At 43.9% G+C, this 25731-nt stretch overlaps 1 protein-coding gene and 1 long non-coding RNA gene across 7 annotated transcripts in view; one reads left to right on the top strand and one right to left on the bottom strand.

Annotated features, from left to right (window-relative positions):
- Positions 1-331: 331 nt before the first annotated feature.
- On the bottom strand, positions 332-9125 carry LOC130863532 (uncharacterized). The gene is made up of 3 exons (XR_009055734.1): positions 8838-9125; positions 7064-8084; positions 332-562 (listed from the first exon to the last, which is right to left on the bottom strand). It is a non-coding gene; the product is annotated as an uncharacterized LOC130863532 (long non-coding RNA).
- Nr3c2 (nuclear receptor subfamily 3 group C member 2) overlaps positions 7283-25731 on the top strand; it is a 328469-nt gene continuing 310020 nt past the window's right edge. The window contains exons 1-3 of one of the 6 annotated variants that reach the window (XM_057753599.1): positions 7286-7412; positions 14529-14622; positions 15044-16802. In XM_057753599.1, coding sequence (XP_057609582.1) covers positions 15046-16802 — 1757 coding nt within the window. In that variant the 5' untranslated portion in view covers positions 7286-7412; positions 14529-14622; positions 15044-15045. Of the gene's footprint in view, positions 7413-7500; positions 7533-9372; positions 9691-11514; positions 11566-14528; positions 14623-15043; positions 16803-25731 lie in introns of those variants that run through there. The other 5 variants (XM_057753601.1, XM_057753598.1, XM_057753600.1 and 2 more) reach the window with 5 other exon arrangements.

The following is a 25731-nucleotide window of genomic DNA, read 5'->3' as shown; positions in this document are numbered from 1 at the left end:
TTCCACGTGATCTTCCTTTCTAAAGCTGAATGCATTGTTTCTAGTCTGTGGGACACACAACCCTGCACAGTCTACAGTCAGAGTAGCACCGAGACTCTCCTCACAGAGCAGGATGCAGTCCTTTCTTTACATCCTAACTCTCCAGGCCAGTGCATGTTTGAATAACACTTGAAATGGAGCTTCATTTTATTTCAGCTGAAATTCCTTGATTATTCACCAGGTCCATTTCAAAACAAACAAAAACAAACAAACTAGAAATTTCACCTATCATGAAAAAAATTCACTGAACTCACTTCGTTTTAAGATTTATCATTTTATTTCATGTGTAGTAGTTTGCTTATATGTGTCTATGGGTTCCATGTGAGCACAGTGGCCTCAGAGGCCAGAAGAGGGCACGGGAACCCCTTGAACTGGAGTTGGACAGTTGTGACAGCCATGTGGATGCAGGAACTGAATCCCAGTCCTCCGCAGGAGCTGCAAATGCTGCCGACCACCGAGTCACCTCTCCATGTGCCACTTCAGAATTTAAAGAAGGAAAAGTCCTACCATGTCGACGCCGTTCCTATTGAGAGGTACAGTTGTTACTGACGTAAATGGGAAGTTTCCCACACCCAAAATAAAGGAAACTGTCTTGTACAACAGTTGATTAAAAGCTAGTGATGTTCTGTGCTATAAGAAGGGATAAATTCCACAGCTGGGGAGTGGCGAGAGCGTCACTGCAGTGTCAATCATTTAAAGCCACTGAACCTGCATGTTCACAAAAGGCAGAAACGATAACTCTTATGTTGCTGTATTTTACCACAATATAATGCCTTATTAAATTAAGAAAAGCAGTAATGGCTACAAAAGTTTCATCAAATTTTAATCAAATCTAATGAAAACTGAAAAAGAAACATCAATTAAATCTATACCTCAAGTAATGGCCCATCTTCAGGACACACTGAGATGAGAACAATTTTTTTGGACTATATAATAAGTAGATTTAAACAAAAAAGAAAAACAGCTAAGTTAAAAGTACAACGTGCCCATTGGGGCTGGAGCGATGACTCAGCAGTTATGAGCACTTGGTGCTTGTGCAGAGGACCCTGATTTGTTTCACAACAGCCCCACGAGGCTCCTAAGTGTAATTCCCGTTCCATGGCAACATGATGCCCTCTTCTGGCCTCTGCAGGTACCAGACATACATGGCGCACATACATGAATACATGTACACAAACACTCTGCATAAAATAAAAATTAGTCCTTTCTTAAAATGCCTACTTAATTTGAAAAGATAGTAAGGACAAGCACTAAGTACTTCAAAATAGATTGTGGTTTGAATATTAATAGTAATATGGCATGGGATTTAGTTTTATAAATATTCACGTTTAAGAACAAAGCATATATAAAACCATATAATACTCTGAGAAAGCATTACCACTTAAAGAGTTGCACCTGTCACATGGTTTGTGCTAGAATTGTAAAAAGTGTATCTAAACTTGATCTTTTTTTTTTACAAAAATTGTATGATTTTAAAAAACCCTGTCATATAATTTAAAATACTCCCTATTAGAAGAGGTCTGAAACTCCCAAAGGATTAAAGAACACAAATGTCAGGCAATAGAAATATTTTCTGATATAAGAATGCACAAACTCTCAACCTTGCCAACTAGATGAAGATGAAACATTTAACTGCCTTCAGGGCTGGATCTGAAGTGAGTAGGTGACCTCTCACTAGGGTGACACAAACCAGTGGCTTATCGAGCAAGCACTATTACCTCTATTTCTCTCGGAGAAAAAAATTCACTCAATGTGGGGACCGTACCCTGGACACATCAGGAGATTTGGTTCATTTGTTTTTAATACATTCTCCAAAGGACAGTTATCAGTTACCACACATGCACAGTTCCACAGACAATGGTTATCTTTAGGGGTAATGATGACATCTGTCAAGAAACTTTGTACACTTTCTGTCTGATGTATACAGGGTCATATAGCTGACATATGATAACCTCTCTTTCTTAACTCGATTAGGGGAAATATCCTATTCACTTTTTCTGCCCACATAACTATGCTCCACCCATTTGCAAATGCGTGATGTTTCTCTTTCTGACATGGACCCCTTTGGGAATAGTTATCTTTACTATGTGTACACAGTTGTCAGACACTTTAAAATAAAAATAAATCCATTAGGCCTCATTTTATGCAATTATTTCATGCTTGTCTCTGATGTGTTTGGAGCATTTTCTATCATAAGAAATTATTTCTCTTTAATGGCTAAACATTTAAATATTGAGGCATTCTTTTTTGCAATCATCTTTGATAGAGTAAAAAATATTGTTGATCAAAATGTCTTCGTTGTTACTGACAGCTATTAAAATATGCTGCTAAAAATAATGTGCCCACTATTGAAACACTAGCAACGCCTACAGAGTCCTGGGAAGAAGCTGAAAAGGCTTCCTCCTAGCTCGAAAGAGGTGGGGTTCACACTCTTGACCCAATGGGTTCCAGTTGTGTGTGTGCGTGCATGTGTGTGTGTGTGTATAAATGTGCATGTGTGTTTCTGTATGTGTGTATACATGTGTGTTTGTATGTTCATATATGCGTGTGTATGTATGTGTGTGGTGTGGGTGTGTGAGTGCATATATCTGTGTGTATGTGTGCTTTGTAAGTATATATGTATGTGGTGTGTGGTATGTATGTTTTGTGAGTATGTATATATGTGCATGTAGTGTGTATTTATGTGTATGTGTATATATGTATGTGTTGTGTATTTGTATATGCTCCCATGTGCATGCATGTGTGGTGTGTATTTGTGTGTGTGTATGTTTGTGTGTGTGTGTTGTATTGTGTAGTTGTGCGGGCATGTATATGTGTGTATGTTCCTGTGTGTGGTGTGTAGTGTGTTTGTGTGTTTGTGGTGTGTGCAATGTGTATTTGTGTGTGTATGTGTGTATGCTCCTGTGTGCGGTGTGTGTATGTGTATATGTATGAGTGTGTGTGTGCATGTCTGTATATGTAGTTCTATGAGTGTATTGTGTGTGTGTGCACATGTGAGTGTGTGTGTGTGCGCGCACGCATGCACTGCTACTGAGCATTATACCAGAAAAACAGCCTGGTTTTCTAATGAGCACACAACCATGTGGTTATTTATGTAAGATTAGCACAGTTATTTAAAGGTGCTGAATTTCCTCTACTGCACCAAGAATGCATGAGAAAAGAGAAGAAATTGAAAACGTCCCTGTTTTATTAAAATATACTGTTCAAGTTCCTCCCCCCTTTCAACCACTGTACATTATGTCTAAATTTAGAACCTCAGTGTGGGCCAAATGAAAACTGATTTGTTTCTAATAGTACGGCATTCTAATCGTGATGTGTGTGCTGTTTGGTTCTCTTCCATCCCAAAATTTGGCCATAGAAATGTAGTATGTTTGTGAATTTTCTATTTAAACTGCCTGCAAATAGGAAAAAGGTAGACAGATAACTCAATCAGTAAACAAATTCCTAATTAATTGTTCAAATTAGTGAATAATGAAAGCTGAAACAAATATTCCAAACACTGTAGAAAATTGAGTTTGGGCCATTTGGGATGTCAGCAAAATCCTTAATATGTTCAGTATTTATCTTCTAGTCCACACTTCCTTCTTTGCTTGCAATGTTTATAAACTGTAACATGTGTGCTTTGCAATAAACAAAGAAGTTTGATCTTATATTGTTGTCCTGTTCGTCTTCTCTCCCTGACACCCTCCCCACTTCTCTGACTCACCCTGTCTTTCTTAACTCTTTCCAACAGCTGGTAAGAGATGGAAAGGAGAAAAGCTTAAATAAGTAAACAGGCCTAACATGGGTAGGCTTATTAACGGAGTTAACTACAACTAATGCTTTAGCCTTTATTTTTAAAAAAGAAAAAAAAAAAGGCAGGTGGCTCTCTAAATTAGAGGCTAGGATGGCCAGAGCTGCAGAGAGAAACCTTGTCTCCAAAACCAAAACAAACAAACAAAAAACAGTATTTAATGCAAATACGCTATATGGTCTTCACTTTCTTGTCAGACTTAAGAAAGATATGCTCACTTTGGGGTCTGAGAAATGTTCCAGTTCATGAATCATTCTCAGGGACAACTGGAGAAGTGGGGCTGGAAACAAGGACCTAAAGGGCAGCTCTCTTCAAGCTAAAACAGGGCTAGGGAGAATTTTTTCCAACACAAACTTAGATATTAGGCTTTGTTTCTGAAATTACATAATAGAGGATGTGATGTCACACATGTAAATTGCAAACGCTGAGTCGTGCACTTCACTGTAGCAAACCTCAGGGAGTTTGACACTAATGGGATGGGGAGGGCGGTGTCCTGAGGTTCAGCCTGTGAATGTGTTGAGTGATGTCTGAGGCTGCTTGCTGCTTTAAGACATTTGGTAGCTAGATAGGAAATGGGCTCATAGTTGTCTGGGATTGTCCATTTCTTAATTTTTTAATCTCTTTTTCTAAAGAAATTGAATTCTCCATCCTTTTGCAAAGGACAAAAAGGCTTATTTAAAAGGGTGTGAAGGACAACCTTGGTTGAGAGAGAGTTTTTCTAAAGCAATGGCATTGCTAGATACAAAGGAAGGCAGACAAGATTCTTCGCTGATAGACATGGAATGAGAGTGCATGCTAACATCCTAAAGTCCTGTGTTCTCCTTCTCTCATGGGGTCCCTCAGAGCCAGCACTGATGGGGTGATCCTATCAAAAGCAGTACCACCTTCCTATTGTCCCTTCACCAGGAGGTATGGCACTGAACTCCAGGGCTGTTGCCGTGTCAGTGCCAGCAAAGGGAGATTATGCAAGAGAAACTTAATACTCATAAAAATTTAAAGAAAGAAAAACCCAAAACTTCGCCTATGGGTAATAGCAAGACCCTCTAAGTATCCATCAGTAGTAAGAGAAACTGGCACCTAAGGGTATACAGAGATCCCAGACTCTCTATTGTGGTATGAAAATATTTTAAAAGAATATATCAAAAAATCTTAGATTTTAATATCAGACAGCCTTGCAGAGCCTTGCAGGCAGAGCAGATAAAATTTTTCAAAGTGGCTAAATAAAAACATAAGAAGATGCCAGGCGGTGGCTGTGCACACCATTACTCCAAGCACTTAGGAGGCAGAGGCAGGCAGGCCTCTGAGTTGGAGGCCAGCCTGGTGTACTAAGTGAGTTTCAGGACAGCCAGAGCTACACATAGAAATTCTCCCTCAAAACAAACTAAACCATGGGGGGAAATCTCCTAAATTTCTACAATGTGGCAGCTATTTTAAGCTCATTTTATGCCATACTTTGATCACGTTGTCTGTTTTTGAAAGTGTGGAGCAGAGTAGTTAGTGGTGGCAGCAGGGAAGAACGGAACCGGAATCGTCCAAGCCCAACCTGTCAACCTTGCCGGTAGGATGTACATCCCTAGCTATCTTGCATTGCGCCGGCAATTTGGTTCTTCCCTTATGATACTGCATAGGCGTCTGCTCTATGGCACCTCTGCATCTCTCTGCTCATTTAACAAATGCACCATCTTATTCTCAAGGCGTTTTCAGTCAGTTCGTCAACAACAGGATTCTTCTAAATTGTCCTTTTTAAAGTTCGTTTAATAAAAGGTTACATTTTATCATAAATTATTTAAACACTTTCTTGATCTCACCCAAGTCATGATTCCAAACATCTTAACCTAGAAGCCACTTTCACAAAACAGGAAAAGTTTGTTTTGCAGCAGGCCGAAATGCCATCTTGAGCCACAGAGGAACTGGGAGTGTCAACACAATAGGTAGGTGGTGGAGCAACAAAACTTGATACTGGACTATGGGAGTGGGGTTAGAGAAAGGCAGACATTATTTTAACAGAACAGTACCGCTTTTCCTGGGGATCAACAACTTCCACTCCTATTTAGGAGGAAATCGGGAAGGGGGGGGGGCTACAGAGGGTTTAGAAAACAGTGGAAGAAATGTCAAACCAGAGAAAGGGACCTGTGGTCAAGTCCTGGGTTTGCTTAATTCAGTCCTTAAAAACAAGCTAGTAGGTGAGCCTTTCTGCTAGTGACTCAAGTCTCACCTCCCAGCAGACTTCCAGCTAGGGGCACGTGTAACGGTGAGGTGGAGAAGTCTGGAGCTTAGGGTATCTCTCACACCCGCGAGTGCGCATGAAAACGAGCGCGTGCATACACACTATGCTGGGGTGACCAGTGTGTCTTGGGGTGTGAGGCTGGAGAATGAGAAGTGGTGAGCTCCAAGACGCACGGGGGATAGGAGAATCCTAAGAGGGTAGCTTGGGGCTCAATCCTCCTCCCCGCGCCGCGTGCCCGCGCGCCGCGCCGCCCGGCCAGGGAGCCCGCCTTTCACTTTCGCAGCTGCGTAGGTGTCTGCCCGGGCGGGCGCGAGGGCGCGGGGGCGCGCGGGGTGGCGCGGGGGCGCGCTGCGGGGGAGGGCTGTCGCGGCTGGTCCCTTCCAAGGCCCGCAGCGCCCGGCGGCCGCTGTCAGAGCGCGGGATCGGTGGCGGTCGCTCCCCACACGTCCTGGTGCGCAGACACCCCGGCGCTCCAGGGCGCCCCCCCCACGGTGGGGGTGGGGCAGCGACCCAAGAGCTGTCTCACCGGGTGGGCAGCGGAGGCTCAGGAAAGAAACTTTTCCCTCTTGGCCCGCTCGTGATCCTCCAGCCCTCTGCTCCCTTTACGGTGGCACCTGCACCTGAAGCCAGGCGCCAGGTCAAGGCCGACTTTGTGGACCCGGGAGGAGGGGAGTACAGGGTGCGTGCACTGGGGTTCCGTTTTCCCTTGGCCTCCTTGCTGTCAGTGACTGGGGTTCCAGCGACTGCCACCAGCACCCTGTCTCCCACCAGCGGGTGGCCGGACGCTAGACTGCCTCGTACTGCTAGTGAGGGTGTGACCCGGGGAGGGGGCCCCAGCTCCGCGGGCTCCCCCTGCGGCTGCCCCCACAAACACATACACACACACACACACACACACACACACACACACACCACGATCTGTCGCCGGAGCTGTCACCGGCCACCCTAGCCCAAGGAAGGGGCGCGGAGAGTCGCGCTTCTCCGCTGCGGGCGCGGAATCTTACCGCGGGACTGGCGGGTTCCCGGAACCTCCGCAGTCACCGCGGGACGAACCAGCATCCCCGGAGTCCCGCCGGCCCCAGGCCCGGCTGCCCTGCTGGGGGCCGGCGGGTGCTCGCAACCCCCTCGGCGCGATCTGGTGCCACCGGCTCGCTGCCTTCAGCAGGATAATTGCACTGTCGCTCTATTGCTCTACCCACCGTCAGTAGGGCGACTGCCAGGATTGCTACCCTCTCCATCCTCATCGCAGATCAGCTGGTATTGGACTTGCGGGTGGCTGCAACAGCGGCGGAGGCGGCGGGAGTCTCGCTGCCCCCTCCCCCGCCCCAGTCTCCCTACCATGTCCTAGAAAAGGTGAGTGCAGAGACTGTCACTTTGCGCCGACAGTGGCGGGAGGGGGCCTGGGAGAACAGGGGTGGCCCCGGGGTGGCCAGGCCAGCGCAGACGGGAGAGGACGCTGGTCAGTATACCGAGGTGGGTTGCCGGCAGGAGGCCAGGTGCCTGCCTGGCCCGCGCGGGACAAGGGTGCAGGGCGACTGGCGAGAGAGCGCAGCGGCTATTCCGCGCGGTTCTAACCTAGATTTTTACAAGGAGCTTCGATCCAAGGCAAGACCAGCCCTCCCTAAGGGAGGTAAAAACTTAGTAAAAAGGAGACGCGTCCATTTCTTTAATGATGAATAGTTCTGTCACCCTGGCTGAGCTGCAGCCGCTACTGCTTGGCGAGCCCGGGCCGCCGGGTCCGGGACTTCCCTAGCTCCAGCTCGCCACCCGCGCGCGGCCCCGGGCGCAATAGATGTCGCGTGACAGCTATCCTCACGGGAAAGTTGGGACACTCGGCGGGGATTCATATGGGTAGGGGCTCCAGGGCTAGTTCAGCTCAGGCGACTGATGGGCATCCGAGTCCGGCGTCTGATTAGCTTCTGGGCACCGCTGCAGTCCCCCATGCCTCTGGGGAGTGTCCTGCGGGAGTGGCTGAGAGTTCCAGTCTCCCTGGGTTTAGGATCCGGGATCCTGAGGCTTAACTAACTGTAAGAAAAGGAGGGGCCTTAGGGCACAAGCTGCCCTCCTCCTCCCGAGCCTTGGCTCGCCAGGAGCAAGGGTGAGCCCGAAGCTGCACAGCTGCCGCCTGCGGCCTGTGGGTCGCCAAGGGCCAGGGGACCAGATTTAGGTGTGTACGTCACTGGTGCCGACTCCAAGCTAGCAGGGGAATCCAAAACCGAGCCTCACACCAGTCTAAAAGTCCTTAGAATTAAAGTTAAGGAGCCCATCCTTCGGTTTAGCAAGAGCAGTGTTTGGGTGGGCGGGAGGAAAATCCGAGTGGGGGCGAAGGGAAGTCAAAATTTTTCTCGCGCAAACGATCGTTAGAAAACAGTTTAGAGCTTTCCCTTCCTCCAATAATCCTGCCCCAATTATGTGCATCCCTTCCACATATTATAAAGCGCATATCCTCGATAGTAAGCTTTCTTGCATATTGAACTAGTGGAAAAATCCAGTACTAAAGTAGTAAGTACAGTAACAAAATTATCAGGCGCCTCAGCTCTTGACCCTGGCACTTTTTTTTTTTTTTTTGGCAGGGGGTGGGGTGGGAGGAAGGCTGTGTTTAAAGGGGTTTGGCTGCACTGAAAGCACCCGCTTTTCCTGCAAGGAAACTGAAATCGACTGGGAACGTGATCTTCTGGCTCTCGACAGCGGAGACTAAGGCTTCTCGGCGGGGGAGGTAACTTAGACCTGAAGGGGGGTGGGAGGGAGCAGAGTGTTAGGGGTCCGAGGAAAGCCCACCTGAGTCGTCTTGGGCTTGCCGACCCCGTGGGCGGCGTCGGGTGTGAGTCGCTGCGGCTCACCTGGCGCTGCAGGTGGAGGGCGCGAGGGCACACCACCTAGGCTGCTACGGCGTCACCACAGTTTCCCCTTCTCTCCGGATTGCCTGTGGTCCCCCCGGGGGACACTTGGGTAGGTGAGAGCAAGTTTGGGGCAAGGGAGAGATGTGGGCTAAAGGGCTTCATGCGCAGGGGTGCCCCGGATTGTGGCCACCTCCGCGAACCCGGAGAACCTACTGCCTCTGCGGCTTTAAGGAAGCTGCCGAGTCCAGGCTGTGTCGCAGCAACTTTGTATCAGTCATGTCGCCCGCCTGGTGACTGGCAGCCCCGATTGCCCAATGAGAAGCACGCCTGGCCCGCACAGCGTGGAGCCTTGTTTCCCCCTTGGCCAATGGAAATGGTTCCGGCGGGCGGGACAGCGACCTGAACTTTCTGGACATGTGACCCGCTTTTAAAAGGACCGGCCTTCCAGCTGGCCCACCCCCCCTCCCGGCTTTTGCCCGCTCCCTCCCGTGCGTTCGTTCCCTCCCTCTTTTGCTGGCCCTGGCCCTGCCCCTGACCCCTCCCCTTAGCTCCTGCGCACCCAGGGTGTCATTGGGCCCGGGAGAAGAGAGCCAACTTCAGGCTGCTCAGAGGAAGCCGGTGCAAGTCACCTGGGCGCCAGCGCTTCTGCCTCCGGCTTTCCCTCTGCAGGGAGAGCGGCACTCTCTGGCCTGGATGTGGTTGGATGTAGGGGGGCTCCGCAGCAGGGGTGTCGTGGCGGTGGCAAGCGCTGCAACAGGTAGAAGGCGAGAAGACGACCCCGGCCGAGGCAGGTGTGTAGGGGTGCGCAGTGGGGCGCCTCCGGTCCTGCCCGGCGTGCGGCCATGGCAAGGGTGGCTTGCACTTTGCAAGGAGAAGCCGCTGCGTAATCCGGAGGCACAGTCAGTATGTGCTGTGTGCTTGTTGTTTTGTTTTGTTTTTCCACCCCCGCCCCCCCCCCCCGCCCCGGCCGGCTGAGGACTATTTTGGGAAAGTTTGGCCACTTTGGATAAATGCCCTCTAAAGAGCGGCTTTTAACCGCCTTTGGCAGTGGGAGGTCTGCCACCCTCCCCTTTCCCCACAAATGAATTTCAGTTCGTTTTCCTCTTGCAAATTTTAAAAGACATTTGAATAATGTTTCGTTCTTCTATCAATTGCGGAAGCTCCTCAATCTGGGTGGGAGGTGTAGCCGATAGGGCAGTTGAAAAAGCCAGATCCCCATAGATCTTGTATAAAAGGGTCTGGAAAATCTTGCGTTTCCCGTTCCTTTATATTGGGGAAACTCTAGGGGATTGTCAGGGCAGGGACGGAAAAGGGATGAAGTTGCTTTTGATGGCATCCCTGGCCAGATGGATTTTAGATGCATGGCTTTTCCTGCTGCATTTTAAAAAGACAAGGTTTAAATCACAATGCTTTATCATACCATCTGCGTTATTTATTTATTATAACGTAGTTCAAAAAACTTTTGTTAGCAGACGAGTTATTAAGATCGCCGAATTTTAAAAGCTCCTTAACATTTCGGGTCCTCATTCTCGAGGTGCTGTTACTGGTGATATTTACATAGCAACGATAACAGCATTCTCCATCTGTGTGGTCCTCCCTTGGAGTTTTAATTTCACGTTTGACATGACACACTACCATGGAAATACTTTTGGAGAGAAGTTTGTGTTTCGGGGCGGGGAGGGGGGCACTAAAGCGGAACTTTCTCCTTTGTGGAAGAGGTAGTTTTGTTTCAAAGAACAATTGGAAAGCTGATGTGGTGCAGTTGGCCAGTGAACAGAAGTCAGGTATGCTTAGTTCTAACTGGTTCTCCTGCTCTGTTAGATGACCTTGGCAGACTTATCCTACTCCCCTCACTATAAGAGGGGAAGATGACAGTGTGAGAGGCAGAGCGACTAAAACTGGTTTCCTGAAGTCATCTTCTGCCTTGTAAAACAGGCATGTGTTGTGAAGCCCTCAAGCTGGGTCTCAACTGTGCCACCGGAAAGCAACATGATTGTGGGAAAGGTGCCATTAAGAAGGGGATATGTTTCGGAGAGCAGCAAAAGTGATTAAAAGTGAAAGTTTTCAGGAAAGATGCAGATTTCTAAGGGTCTTTAATAATTTCATGGGGGGAAAAAAGAAATTACTTCCTTATGGAAAAGGGCAGTTTAACAGACTATGAAACAAAGTTTTAAAGTCTGTTTCCTTCACAGAAATAGCATTTAAGGCTATGTGTGTGTGTGTATTCTTCTAAGCTTTAGAGAGGTTTGTAAACCTGGCATATGGCTCATTTAGGACAATAATAATAAGTGCCCGTTAGTATATTAGTACTACTCCAAACACACACACATGCATACACACACATGCACACACACGCGTGTACACTATGCACATACATGTGCATGCACACACACATACACATGCAACCTGTTGGTGCTTCCCTTACTTATGTGAATTTTTCTCACCTTTCTGTTTCTTTTGCATGAAATAAAGGTCATAATGACCTAAGAGTCTCTGGTACAGTATTCACTGGGAAGCTAAGAGGCCTAGTTTTTCTTAAGCTAGGAATATAATTTATATATTTCACTGCCTTATTTTATTCTTAAGTAACAAAAGCTTTCCCTTTACCCTCAGGATAAAGTTTTATGAGGATCATATTCATCAAGTCATATTTTTAGTAGTCTCTGGTAAGTTCGGGTTGACTGAACTACTGTTCAAAGCCATGATCATTATGCCAATTCTAAAAAGACAACCCGAGTTTCCTGAACAACACAGGAAATAAATTTCTAACCTAACCCATTTGTTTATAGAAAATACTAACTAAAATACTAACCAAGAAAGACTCCGCATAAAATATCTCAGCGATGCTACTTTGAAAGCATCTAGTCTCCGAAACAAGGTTTGCAGGGGAAGCATTCGCAGCTCACTGCTGTCCACTTTTCTGTGCTGGCTGCTGACCTTTCCTCTCTATCATTCGAGAGGTTGGTGAGGTTGATAGATGAGGATCCCTTGAACAAAGCCAATTTAGATTTCAGAAAAGCCCATGGCAAATTCCTCATGATTTTCCTGTCAATAACGTGGTGAAATACAGTTGGCTTTAGGAGGCTATTATGTGAGTTCTGAGTTTGGTGAAGCAAGACTTTGGGGGAGTTGAGATCAGCTCTCTGATGTTAGCTGATAAAATTCTTCCTTGTAGAGAGGAACTGTGGCTGGTACCCACTATCTCCAGGAAAGATCCTCTGTGAGCCTTAGAGATCTTCGCCGGTCTGGTATATAGCTCGTTGAGGAGCGTGACAAATGGTCCTCAGAATATTAGTAGGCCCTCCGAACAGCAACGAGATGTACAGAGATCAAATTATTTCATGGAGTACTGGATTTAAAATATGCTGCTTCTGTACTTTAAAATCTCCCAGGGATTTTAGAGCTCAGAATTTTACTGAGACCTCATAAAAAGCAGAGTGTCCATCTCTCCCGACAGACAGTTGGAGGTCTGAAGTTCTGGAGAAGGGTCTCAGGCCACAGAGCCCTATTGCCTATGGTGGAAGGAAGGTTGGCGGCTACAGCTACAACACTGGGAGGAATTCCTGTGGAAACCTTGTAGTGCGGAGGCAGGGGGATCACTTCACACAGAGATCTTTAGGGAGGCCACAGGAGAGCTCAGGAGAGGACTGGGCTGGCATGGACATACACAAGAAGTTCTGCTCTGAACATAGTTCTTGAGATACTTCATGGATCTGAATGTGAACCATCTCTACCTCAGCTGTATCCGACTGTCTTTGCTGTGGAAAGGACAGAATATTTCCTATAGAAGTAGAAGAGAACATAATATTGACTGTATTTTCCAATTCACTGCTACGATGGAGTTTTCAGGAGATTGAAAACAAGCAAACAGAAAGTCCATTATTAGCAATGATTTAGGTCTCAGTTCACTCTGTGTGTGTTCCAGCTTTAACTTGGTTTTCACCCATACTTATTTTCTTTTTTTCTTGGCTGAAATTCCCAGATAACTACCTCAATCTTTGTGATTTGATTTATTTTCTACTTTTTAGTGATTGATTTTTGATTAAGAATTAATAATGTTTTTAAGTGAAAGCATGCTGAATAATCGGTAGATTTTAAGGTTCATAAATTGTGTATTGATTATAGTATAATAGTTAAACATTTTTATTTGCCTTTTACTATCCATCTGGGCCACAGTGGTGGAATTGATAGTTTCTGACTGCTCATAATTGAAAATCTACTGCAGAATACAAAAAAAATTAGGGGCAATTGTAAGACTCAGGCAATTTGTGCATTACATTTCATTATAGGGGCTTGTGATATGTAATACAAATTTATTTAGTGAAGTCGTTATATTGTTTTGCAATGTTAATTAATATAGGTTCTGTAGCAAAGGACTTCCATTTTTTTCCTTTTAATGAAGAAAGGGTAGGGGAGAGAGGCTAGAGGCAAGCAGAGAAAGGATGCAAGGCTTTATGTACGAAGAACTGCAGGCTTCACCGGACATATAGATTTGAAAACTGTACGCAGGCATGTTTTTTTTTTTTTAATTCTAAGATGTACAGATAAGAGCAAATTCATTTTGCAGTGCTCTGTTTCTTTAATGCAGTGTTCAGGGGTGGAATCTTGCTCCCTAAGAACATTTGATAATCTGCAGACTTCGTTGCTGTCACAACCGGGGAAGGTGGTACTCTCAGCCTCTAGTGCTTCAGAGACAGAGACCCTGCTTAACACAATCCAGCGCATAGGGCAGGCCTCCAACAACAATAAAGATCTGCCCGAAAGTGTCCTTAAGACCCAGGTTGGGAAACACTGGTAAACAGAGAGACCTGAGATCAAATTCCAGGTCTTGCACATAGTTATGTGGCCAGCACCTGAGTCTCTGACTTGTATTGTTTATGAGTACATTTTTGATTTTTGTATATATATTGGTTCATGAGGTTAAATAATATATCAGAAAGGCTTGTAATAATGTGCTGAATTATATAGTATATAATAATTATGAGCATATAGCCTATTGCAATCTGTCCATGAGCTAAATTTATTGATTAGAGCAGATGGAAATGAATGTATATTGAAAACACTCCAATGGGCTCCCTCCAATGGGTGGAAACTAGGCTGGTCGTTTTATTATTACAGATTCAGAACTGTTCTTAGACCCAGGATGTAATGAGTGCTTTGGAAATATTCTTGAATAAATGCTTAAATGATCAGGGCCCTTCATAAGCTTCATTCATTCATAGCTGAGTTAAAAATGTCCAGCTGTTGGAAGACTTAAGAGAGGTATTGCTAGGCTAGGGTGCTGGTTATTGAAGTACAAGAAGGAGTCACTGCTGTGGCTGAACCGCCTGGCAACTGCCACAATCTGTGCTCCAAGTCAATCAGTTTATATACACCTCACTCTTCAGAATTGACACTAAACTGTCTTCACCACTGATATACTGTAAGAAAGTCTTATTGTTTTAGAAACAATTTGTCAATGATTTTCCCTATGGCTATTCATTTATTAAGCTTATATTTGGAAACTGTACCCTTAATTGCATATCATTGATAATAAAGCTGTGTATTTGATCGTATGGAAGACAACTTTTATATGAGCAAATTTCCCAAAACTTTGGAGTCATAAAGTTAGTTGTTTGTTTTGTTTTAGTGTATAAAGGAGCTTTATTATGGGAGCAAGCTTAGCAGCAAGGAAACCAGCCACGCTCCTGCATAGAAGTGGATCCCAAGGAAAGGTTGCCCAGGTTAGTTTTAAGTTTGATATTTGTCACCATGCTTTAGGCCTTGTTGAGTCACCCGCTTAGTTCTCACTTTCTCCTCTGATTACCTCATCCATCCCTATGATTATACTGATTATTATTTAATATTCAAGTAAGTTAACATTTATAAATGTTTTTTACAAACTGTGAAGGCTGAATTATAGCGAGTTTTAATTGAGATGCAAAATTGTGCTTGAGTCTTCTCGCTTCTGAACAAGTTATAGTTGATATTCTCTCTGCGTGATATTTTGTGTCAGCACCCATGAAGATAAATTTTAATGCAACTAGAAATACTGCTAATACCAAATTGAATATATAGTGTAGCTCAATAAATGCAATTTTAGAATGCCTAAGCTTACTACTGTGTTACTGACTCTAATATGTTAATATAAATCTTGTTTGTTAGCTATGGAAACCAAAGGCTACCACAGTCTCCCTGAAGGTCTAGATATGGAAGGACGCTGGAGTCAAGTTTCTCAGACAGTAGAGCGTTCTTCTCTTGGACCTGCAGAAAGGACCGATGAGAACAACTACATGGAGATTGTCAATGTCAGCTGCGTTTCCGGTGCTATCCCAAACAACAGTACTCAAGGAAGCAGCAAAGAAAAACACGAATTACTCCCTTGCCTTCAGCAAGACAGTAGTCGCTCTGGGATTTTACCATCTGATATTAAAACGGAGCTGGAATCCAAGGAACTCTCAGCCACTGTGGCTGAATCTATGGGCTTATACATGGACTCTGTGAGAGATGCCGACTACACCTACGATCAGCAGAACCAACAAGGAAGCATGAGCCCAGCAAAGATTTACCAAAACATGGAGCAATTAGTGAAATTTTACAAAGAGAATGGCCACAGGCCCTCTACCTTAAGTGGTATGAGCAGGCCTTTGAGGTCATTCATTCCTGACTCTGGAGGCTCCATGAATGGTGGGGTCATGCGTGCCATTGTTAAGAGCCCAATCATCTGTCATGAGAAGAGCCCCTCTGTTTGCAGCCCACTGAACATGTCGTCTTCGGTCTGCAGCCCTGCGGGCATCAACTCCATGTCCTCCTCCACAGCCGGCTTTGGCAATTTCCCAGTGCACAGTCCCATCACTCAAGGAACCCCTCTAACATGCTCCCCCAATGTTGAAAACCGAGGCTCACGGTCTCACAGCCCCACTCATGCTAGCAACGTGGGCTCCCCTCTTTCAAGTCCCTTAAGCAGCATGAAATCCCCTATTTCCAGCCCTCCGAGTCACTGCAGTGTAAAATCTCCAGTCTCCAGTCCTAATAATGTCACTCTGCGCTCCTCTGTGTCCAGCCCGGCAAATCTTAACAACTCAAGGTGCTCCGTTTCCAGCCCTTCCAACACCAACAACAGATCCACACTCTCTAGCCCGACAGCCAGCACTGTGGGGTCCATCTGCAGCCCCATCAACAATGCCTTCGGCTATGCTGCTTCAGGCGCTGCTGCTGCAGCCAGTGCCATCCGGGATGTGGTTCCCAGTCCAGACACCCATGAGAAAGGTGCTCATGACGTTCCTTTCCCTAAGACAGAGGAAGTCGAGAAGGCCATCTCCAATGGTGTGACTGGCCAGCTCAACATTGTCCAGTACATAAAACCAGAACCAGACGGCACTTTCAGCAGCTCCTGCCTGGGAGGAAACAGCAAAATCAACCCCGGTTCTCCATTCTCTGTACCAATAAAGCAAGAATCAACCAAGCACTCGTGTTCAGGCTCCTCTCTTAAAGGGAACCCCACGGTCAACCCGTTTCCATTCATGGATGGCTCGTATTTTTCCTTTATGGATGATAAAGACTATTATTCCCTATCAGGAATTTTAGGACCACCTGTGCCCGGTTTTGACGGTAGCTGTGAGGGCAGTGCATTCCCAATGGGGATTAAGCAAGAACCAGATGATGGGAGCTATTACCCTGAGACCAGCATCCCATCATCTGCCATCGTTGGTGTGAATTCGGGTGGACAGTCCTTTCACTACCGGATTGGTGCTCAAGGTACAATATCTTTATCACGGTCACCTAGAGACCAATCTTTCCAACACTTGAGTTCCTTTCCACCCGTCAATACATTAGTGGAGTCATGGAAACCACACGGTGACCTGCCATCTAGGAGGAGTGATGGATACCCGGTCCTAGAGTACATTCCAGAAAATGTGTCAAAGTAAGTTGATGTATTTTGTAATCCTTTCTCTCCTCTCCTCCCTTCCTTTTTCCTTTTCTTTCTCCTTCTCTCTCTCTCTCTCTCTCTCTCTCTCTCTCTCTCTCTCTCTCTCTCTCTCTCTCTCTTTGTTTTTCTTTTCTTTGATTATTTTGAAACTCCTGGCTTTGTAAATTGTTACATCCTGTCTTTATTTTTGCATTCAAGAGATTGAGTTTTACTTTTTGTTTAAGGTTGGTCATTTTGTTCTCTTTGGAATGTTGATATAGCACTATGATTCGAAGTAGAGGAACAAAAAAATTCTTAAGATTTCTTACAAAATGTTTGCCTCGCCTTTGAAGAAGCATATATAGGTGCCCCTCTGTTGTCTGTTTTAGTGTTTGGAAAATGTTTGTTTTCTACTACCAGTTACTGTATTTCCTTTAGCAGACTAGTGCTGATTTTTACCCCTTGGTTGTTCTCTGGTTTGCTGAGACTGTATTAAATTACTTATCCTCATGGTCCTAGTTTCCTTTTGATATTAAAATTCTTTATTAATTACTTCAATAGTTTGTGAAATAAAACAGATCCCTAAATCTGTTACCTACATGCTTCCTTCTCTCTATTTTCTAGGAAGGTTTCTTTTGGGGGGGAAGCTGGGTGAGGGTAGTAGGCTAATTATATAAAAGTCACAGTTTCATGTCCAAATAAATTATTTCCTTAACTGTGAAGGCATTTAAAGACTCAGCCATCTAAAAGCACTTAGTGGGCAATTTTACTTTCTCTTATTAGAAATTATAATTGTCACTCTAGTTCTGAATTGGTACAGTTATAGCATGTGAGATCTGTAAGAAGATATGCTCTGTTTACTGTCAAATGTGTCTTGGTTTCCTTGTTGCAGAGAGTGTGTTGTGTATGTTTAGAAAAACACGGAAGAGGTTTTAGATGTGAGGGTAAAGGGTGGTTCTTATTTATGCAATGAGTACTTGCTTTGGACTTTGCTTCAATTCTGGTTTTATTACATGAATGTGATAAGTGAACCTTTTGTGGAATATATAAAGTATAACTTTTCTAACTACACTTTATTCTGTTGGCATCTAAGAATATGTGGGTATTTCCTATTTCCCTTCATTTCCTTCAATCTTTATTTTGTAGAAAATATATCCATCCTATTAACAGAACATAGATTATACCTATAATCCGATATCTTTTACTGGGGCTTCTTTTTCTGTCTTTTTCAAACACAAGCAAAACCTTTTGGTTTGAGAATCCTTTCCCTTATTACTGGATCAAATCTTTTTCTTCTTTATTTTAAAGAAGCAAATGTTCCATAAAAAATACATTCTTAACAGTTCTTCATAGCACAGCAGGCTGCATTCCAGTGCTGTGGCCCAGTCCCTCCTGATTAGCCGTGACTCAGTCTCCTTAGGCATGCCATGGGTCTGAGCGACCAGACTGTGTCTGTGGCACTGAGACTGCCTCCTCCTGCCACACGGGAAGAGAAGCCTTTCTGCTTGTACATTTGCGGGGTTTGTGTCAACTAAGATCAAGCTCTCCACATTTCACTGTGAAAGGTTGGTGTTGCTTGCCATCCCGGTGGTTCTAAGTCTGTATAGCTTTCATTGGGGAAGGCAACCTGAGTATTTCCAGAGTACAGTTGAGGGTCAGAGGGCACATAGGCTGGTTTCTGCATTTTGGTATACATAATGCAACAGTCTCACCCATGTTTCACCATCCATCTCTTTCTTAGACAATTTTTTAGACAAAAATGATCTTTTTAAACAAAATTAATTTTTTCTAGTTTTTCCATTTGTGATAACATCCCATTTCAAAGAATGCTGGGTAAATAAAGCATTGATGACTATGAAGGGTCAAGGTCATGGGCGATGCTGTTTGTTGACTGCAGTAGCATCTCTTCTCTCTTAGCAAAACCTGAAGATTTCAAACTGTGATCTGGGGGTTCTGACATTTTTCCAAAGAGGTTCATGAAATCATAGCTCATGATGGATAAAAGGTCTTCTCAGAGTGGAAGATGGACCAGTGGATTGGTAGTGGACTGTAGTGATTTCTGAGTAGCTTGGGATTTGTTCAGATTCCATGTTGTTACTATTAACCATTTGCCATTTCCAAAAGAGTACTCAGTCAGTTTTCACTGTGGTCCCAAAGAATCATGCCTGTAATGACCTTCATAGCATTCTTCCCATCTCTAGGAAATCCACAGGAGGCTACTTTTTTCCATATGCATGAACAAACTATATTAATCTATGCTGAATGCAGGGGTTGATGTGAGAATCTGGCTCTTCTATTAAAAGAAGACAATAGACTTGCCAGAAAAAAAAAAAACCGATTATTTCTTCACCAAAGTTTTTCATTTGGAGAAGTTGTTTTTATAAACTTATGTTTATATTAATATTATTGTTTTTTAAAATGAGTTAAATAGCAGTTTCTGCTTAAAATTTAATTTTGTTATAACACATAAACAGTTTTTTAATTGTTTTTGAACCTTTGATTTTTTTTGTTTTGTTTTGAGACACAGGTGTCTTAGACTCTACTTCTCCAGTTTCCTGGATATTGGGATACAGGCAGTGCCACCAGGCCCCCCAGCTAGCCTTGCTCCTTGTTAAGAATGAGAGGTGCTTCCAGCATAGAAGCTGGTTATTGCTGGTCTGTCCTGTTCTCCACGGGGTTTGGGACTTGGTAGAGAAAGGAGATATAGTTTGTTAGCCTACTGAGTAGTTGGAAAGAGAGATGACTGTCACCTAGACTACTTTTTAGACTGACAGAAGAGAGTAATGGCTGTGGTGTACGTGTTCTTTACTTCGCTGTGTGGGCATTCTGTGGGAGCAGTGACGAAAGTAACCCCTGTTAATCATTCCCAGTGACGGTGCTGAGTTCCAAGTTGTAAAGTAAATTATGACAAAGCTAAATGTAAAGCCTTAGGGTGGACACTGGACCTGGCTGTGTCATGTGTCAGCCTGAGTGCAAACAACACTGTGACCTCGGGTGAGTCAGAGCCACACGCTGCCTCAGTTTCTTCTTTTTAAAGTGCGGTCTCTGTGAGGTCTCCTGATAAAATGACTGAGACTCCCTTGGGAGAACCAAAAGAGTGTCTCTTAAAACAACTGTTAACCTGATCCCGAATAACTGTGCTCCACACACACGCACACACACGAGCACGCACACACACACACGGGTACACACACACACGCACACACACGGGTACACACACACACGGGCACACACACGGGCACACACACGCACACACACGGGCACGCACACACACACGGGTACACACACACGCACACACACGGGTACACACACACGCACACACACGGGTACACACACGCACACACACGCACACACACACACATGTCTCTAGCAATATATCCTTATATGGTGAGAATGAGAGGTGGAGGCATTTGTCGTCTTTTTTACCCCAACGTTTCCTTTAAAAAAAAATCTGACACCTGCTACGAATTCTTCTTTCTATTTGCATTATTCCTGGCACAAGCAGCCCTTCTGCTAACACAACACTGGCTGTTTATGGCGACAACCATAGTCACTGTGATAGTCCCATAATGCAGTGCTAACATTGACTTAGAGCTTTGAATATAAAGTGCACTGTTTCAAAGGGCATAGGCTGCCAGGTTCCAACATAAGAAATTAAGGCTTCACCATCATTTGTACTTTGTTTTCAGACAGAAGAGAAAATTTCAGTAAGTGACCGGTAATTGTTTTTGTTTGTCAGTTACCCTTGACTTGACTTTAGTTCTCTTTCTGTGGTGACACACAATTCAAGAAGCGTGTGACAAAGTTCTCCCTATCAGTAAAGTTCCCAGATAGGCTGTGCTGATGTGAGTAGCTTTGCGACTGCCAGCTCCTGAAAGGGTGGATCTGGTGGAGGTGTGCTGTGTGAGGAATGTTGTTGCGGACAGTAGGAAAGCCGGGCAGCTTTGCCCAGGGCATTCGGGATGAAAACGTGCCCTATTCTTTTGATTACTTGTTACATAATGTCTTGACTTAGAGATGGCTAACATACCTAGAATTTCTCTAGGCCAGTCTTTTAAGGAATAGTGTTTTTGTAAAGATTTTAGAATGAGATTTGCTTTTCCTGAAAGTTCACTCACTTTCATTAACTTATGCAATTTCTGGAGAAAATGGTGATCATTTTATAGGGAAAAAAACCAAACCAAATAAACAATCAAACAATAACACCAAAAAGACCCAAGTGCTTTATAGTATGCAAACTACCGGGACAGTGTATTTCTGGTAAGTCTTGTTCTCATGCCAGAAATGTCTCAGTTTTAACTCCCAGCAACTTACCTTTTATCCCCCAAAAATGCTTTATTAAGTGCTTTATACTTAAATATGAATATTGAACTGAAATCCGTAGTTTAAGTTAGATAAATGAAACAATTTCACCTTAAGGTGGTTTTCATCCTTGCAATCTGCTGGAACCAGGACCTGGAGATTTACCATTTATAGATTCGATGCCTTTTGCTTATTGGAACTCTGGGTGTGCCCAACCTTGCCTGTCCTTGCGTGACAAAGTAATAGCAGATGTTATGTCGACTACAGTTCCAGGGTGACAGTCGGCTTCCTTCAGGGCTCTGATCCTTTATATTTGCCTCCAGAATAATAAGCTCCCTGGCTTTCGGTGGTGGCTTTTAGTTTCCTATTGCTCATCTGGCAATAAAATTTCAATCCTACTACTAAGTAATTTATCATTTTTCTTTTACTTACTAAACTCAAATATAAATGAAAATTGTGCTTCTTGATTACACTTAGATATATGTATTAACTTGGATGATTGTACCCAAAAATTATTAATGAAAACCAAGGGGAAAAACTGTCCTCAGTGGACAGTGTTCTCAAGACATACACCTTCATTCTAAACTGTAGAGTTTTCAATTTGAAATTTGTGAAATGTAGGCTTCACTTTAGTTTTAAGTTTGGTGGTTTTTTTTTTTTGTTGTTGTTGTTGTTGTTTTTTTTTTTTTGGTCTTTGTGAAGTTAACCTGTAATTACAAATAGACATTCATTACTTAAGTGATATTCTAGAGGCCTCTAGATTTAGAGTCCAGATTTCTATGTTGAATAGAGGTGGGCATTATGTATGAAGAAGTAGAAAGAGAAAATTTTATTCAAGGAATTATATAACTAAACAGGCAATAGTTGGAACTATTAAAAAGTCCACGTTTCAGGGGGCATGTGAGATAACCACTGTGTGTATTTGTAACTTGAACCTTGACTTAACTTGATCACTGATAAGGATGGCCATGGCCATGTGGTGTGTGGCTTCACCTCATGTGTTAGCTGTTAGTGAGACAAATCTCTAAAAACAACTGCAGTATGAGATGAAGTGAGATAGAGATACAGTTTGTAAGGGGCAGAGTTGACTGGTCACCTGGTCATCCACACGGAGAGATGGTGTAGACTAACCCTGGAAAGCAGAGAGTTAAGGAAGATGGCCACAGTAAGGAATTTTCACCTAGTATTAGAAACTTTGTAAAAAGTGAATATTTCCTGGTACAGGGAGCTCTGGAGCAGAGCAGAAAAGCAGCTGTGTTGCTGGTGAGGATGGGGGAGTGGGGGGAAGCAGCCAGACACAGGTCATTTGAAATGGACCTGAATGGAGCTGAACTTGAGAGTCAGACTAAGAAATCGCTGCCTGGTGTGGCAGGTGAGGAAACGTGAATTAAATGCGGAGGACGGAATGAAGCGATTGTAAAGACGCAGTCACAACTGTGTGGAAGAGTGGGAACTGTGTCTCTGGAACAAGGATGTTCACCGTAATGGAAAGGAGCAGGCAGATTTGAAATGTTACAGAAAACATCAATGTAGGAAAGCATCTTCTGCATACGCATGTGTTATACGGAGGAATAGTTTCTGGGGACATGCAGCACACACATTAACTCACCCCAGAGAGGGGTTCCACAGCAGACTAAAGTACAGATATCATTTGTGTTCGGTCAACTGTAGTTGGATTTTCCTTTGTGAAGTCTGCAAATAATTGCATGGAGACTTCTTATTAATTATGAAAGCATGGCCTTTAGATTAGGCTTGTCCCCAGCTAGCTCTTATAACTTAAATTAATCTGCTCCTATTCATCTATGCTTTGCCACATGGCTTTTCTACCTCTCTTCCATTCTGTACATTTGACTTGGTCCGCATCTCACAGGCATCCCTGCACGCTAAGATTCATTTCTTCATCCGCTCTCTTCCCTGAAGTCCTGCCTAGCCTCTCCCACCTAGCTATTAGCCATTCATCTTTTTATAAAACCAATAAGCAAGAGCCTTGGCAAAGATATATCTTCACAGAACACGAAAAGATTGTCCCACAACAGTGACCCTTGAGTTTTATTGGGACTCCTTACAGAAGCAGAGATGACCCAAAGACAGCTGTATCACCCAAATTCACCCCAGGATAGGTGAGATATCTCACAAGCTGGAAACCTGGAGCATACTACACAGTCTGCAGGCAGCTCAATAGATTAGAGATTCTCCTTTCCAAGTGCCTCAGGTGGCCTGAATGTCTTCAGGTAGCTCAGCTGTTTCTGCTTCTTCCAGGAAGCTGGTCTGGTGGCAGAGTCGTTGCAGTTCAGCTTCCTTCAGTCTGAAAAAAACTCGCAGCTTTTACTGCTAACTCTGACAGGGAGGAGCTTAGTAAATCTTGTCAGTTTCAGGAACTTCTTGAAGCTACTTTGAGTTATTTACCCTTCCGTTTTGGGAGCTTTCCTGCAGGATGGAATATTTCAATCTCTGAGTACAATGTTGTACAATAGCATGTCTCAAGGTAAGCATATAGATGCCAGAGGTAAGCCGAGTATGTCCTTCCTCGGGTATCATTCACCTTGTTTTTGGAGATAGTCTCTCAGTGCCTGAAGACCCACTTATTAGGGTAGACGCACAGAGCAGCAAGCCCCAGGAATCCACTGTCTCTGTCTCCCAGGTTCTGGGATTACAAACCAGTGCCACTGTGCTTAGCTTTTTTTATTTTGATTTTTGAACATGAGTTCTGTGGACCCAACTCAGTTCCTAATGCTTGCACAGCACGTTTTACTGGCTCATCTATCTCCAAGCGTCCAAACTGAATTTTGTATTAAAATTTTATTTCAGAATTATTTAAAAATTTACACAGGAAGTCTGTCACCAAGAACACCTACAAAATAAGAACCTTCTCTATACAACTGCAGAACTTCGATCAAAACTAATAAACGGTTATTGGTAAATTGTTAGCATCTATGGACAGACCTTATGCTTCTGCCAGTTGTCCCAGTAATGGCTCTTTCAGGAACAAGACCCAGTTCAGAATTTAGTGCTATGCTAACTGGTCATATTTCATTTTCTCTTTTGGTTTGGGATAGTGCTTCAGTCTTTTGTAGATTATATGACCTTTTAAAAACTGACCTTATAAATTTTGTAGGCATGTGGTTTGAATCATCTCTCCTGAGTAATTAGAGGAAACCATATCTATGTACTTTAATATCACTTCTGTGTGGCAAAGCATCTAAATTTCTTCCTCCTAACTTTCTAATATGTGCAGTACGCAGTCACTATGAATAGGCAGGCACCCTACGCCTACTGCAACAGCACACCGTAGCTTCTTACTCAGAAATAGATCTTCAAGGTAGAACCTGCTGACCATTCGCCTGCTTTTGCTCTCCAGTTCTGGTAACCAAGAGCCTGCAACAACAGCTCAGCCTCCATAACGACAGCTCTGAGGCTCCGCATAGGCGTGAGCTCACTTGCCAGTGGCTTCTCTGTGGCTGGCTTGTTTCACTTAGCATAATGATCTGCATCTATGTTGTCCCAACGACGGACAGTATTCGAGCTTTTTATATCACAACGCCCTTGCATCGTGTCTACATTCTACATTTTCATTATCCGCACTTCTGTTGAGTTGATGGACACATAAGCTATCTCCTTTGCTTATCTGCCACGAACAGGGCTCAGTCGAATGTCTCGTCAACATGCTGATTTTATTACCTTTGTGTCTATACAGGGTCAGCATCACTGGGTCCTATGGCAGCTGTTCATTTGCTTGTTTGTTTGTTTTTAAACCCAATAGTTCTTTCTGTGATGGCTGTAGCATTCAGGGGTCCACTTTCCTACATGCTTGCCAATAGTTTTTGATGATAGTTATTCTTACATGATGATTTTAACGTGTACCTCTCTAGTGCTGTTTCATATTTTTTATAGACCTCTTCACCACTTAAGGTCCTTTTTTTGGGAAATGTTTTCTTAAATCTATTGGCTAGGTGATTTTTTCTTTTTTCTTTCTTTCTTTTGAGATTGTAATTACATCATTTCATTGCTCACTTTTTAGACTTCTTACTTGTTCTGGATATTAACCCTTGTCAGAAATGTAGTTAGCAGAAATTTCCCTCCCATTTTATAGGCTCTTTCTTCACCTTGGTGAAATTTTCTTTGCCAAGTGAAAGTGTTTTTAAGTTGATACAAGCTTGTTTGTTTAGTTTTGCTTTGTTAGAGTATTTCCCACAAAGAATTCCTGCCCATCCCAGTGTCCTGGAGTGTTTCCTTCAGCAGGCTCACTGTGGTTAGATTCAGGGGTGCAGAGGTAGTGCACCATTTACATTGTGGTTGTCCAGTGCATGTGGATGTGATTGTCCTTGCTATTGTTCGCTTAGAACTCTCAACTTAAATTCTGTCTTCAGATTTTCCCTGGTAAAGTGGCTCCTGTCCTTTTATAACTAGGTCTTTTATAGGAAAGTCCTTTGAAGGCATCAAAATCCCATCCTTCATCAAACTTTGCTTACTCGTTTTCTCTTTATCTTTGCAGGGCATCTCTGTTTCCTCCTATGCCATGGATTCTAGCCTGTCTGATAGCTAAGACTGGTCCCGATAAAGCCAGGGAAGGCTGTTAAAGCTGGTTTCTGTGCACGTTTGTCATGACTCCATTATTCTTTGAACAGTTTGCTTTCTTGCTTTC

The sequence above is a fragment of the Chionomys nivalis genome, chromosome 21, assembly GCF_950005125.1.
Source record: "Chionomys nivalis chromosome 21, mChiNiv1.1, whole genome shotgun sequence".
Classification (NCBI taxonomy): Eukaryota; Metazoa; Chordata; class Mammalia; order Rodentia; family Cricetidae; genus Chionomys; species Chionomys nivalis.
Note: the sequence above shows the minus strand (reverse complement) of the source record. Positions and strands in the feature narration are given on the sequence as shown.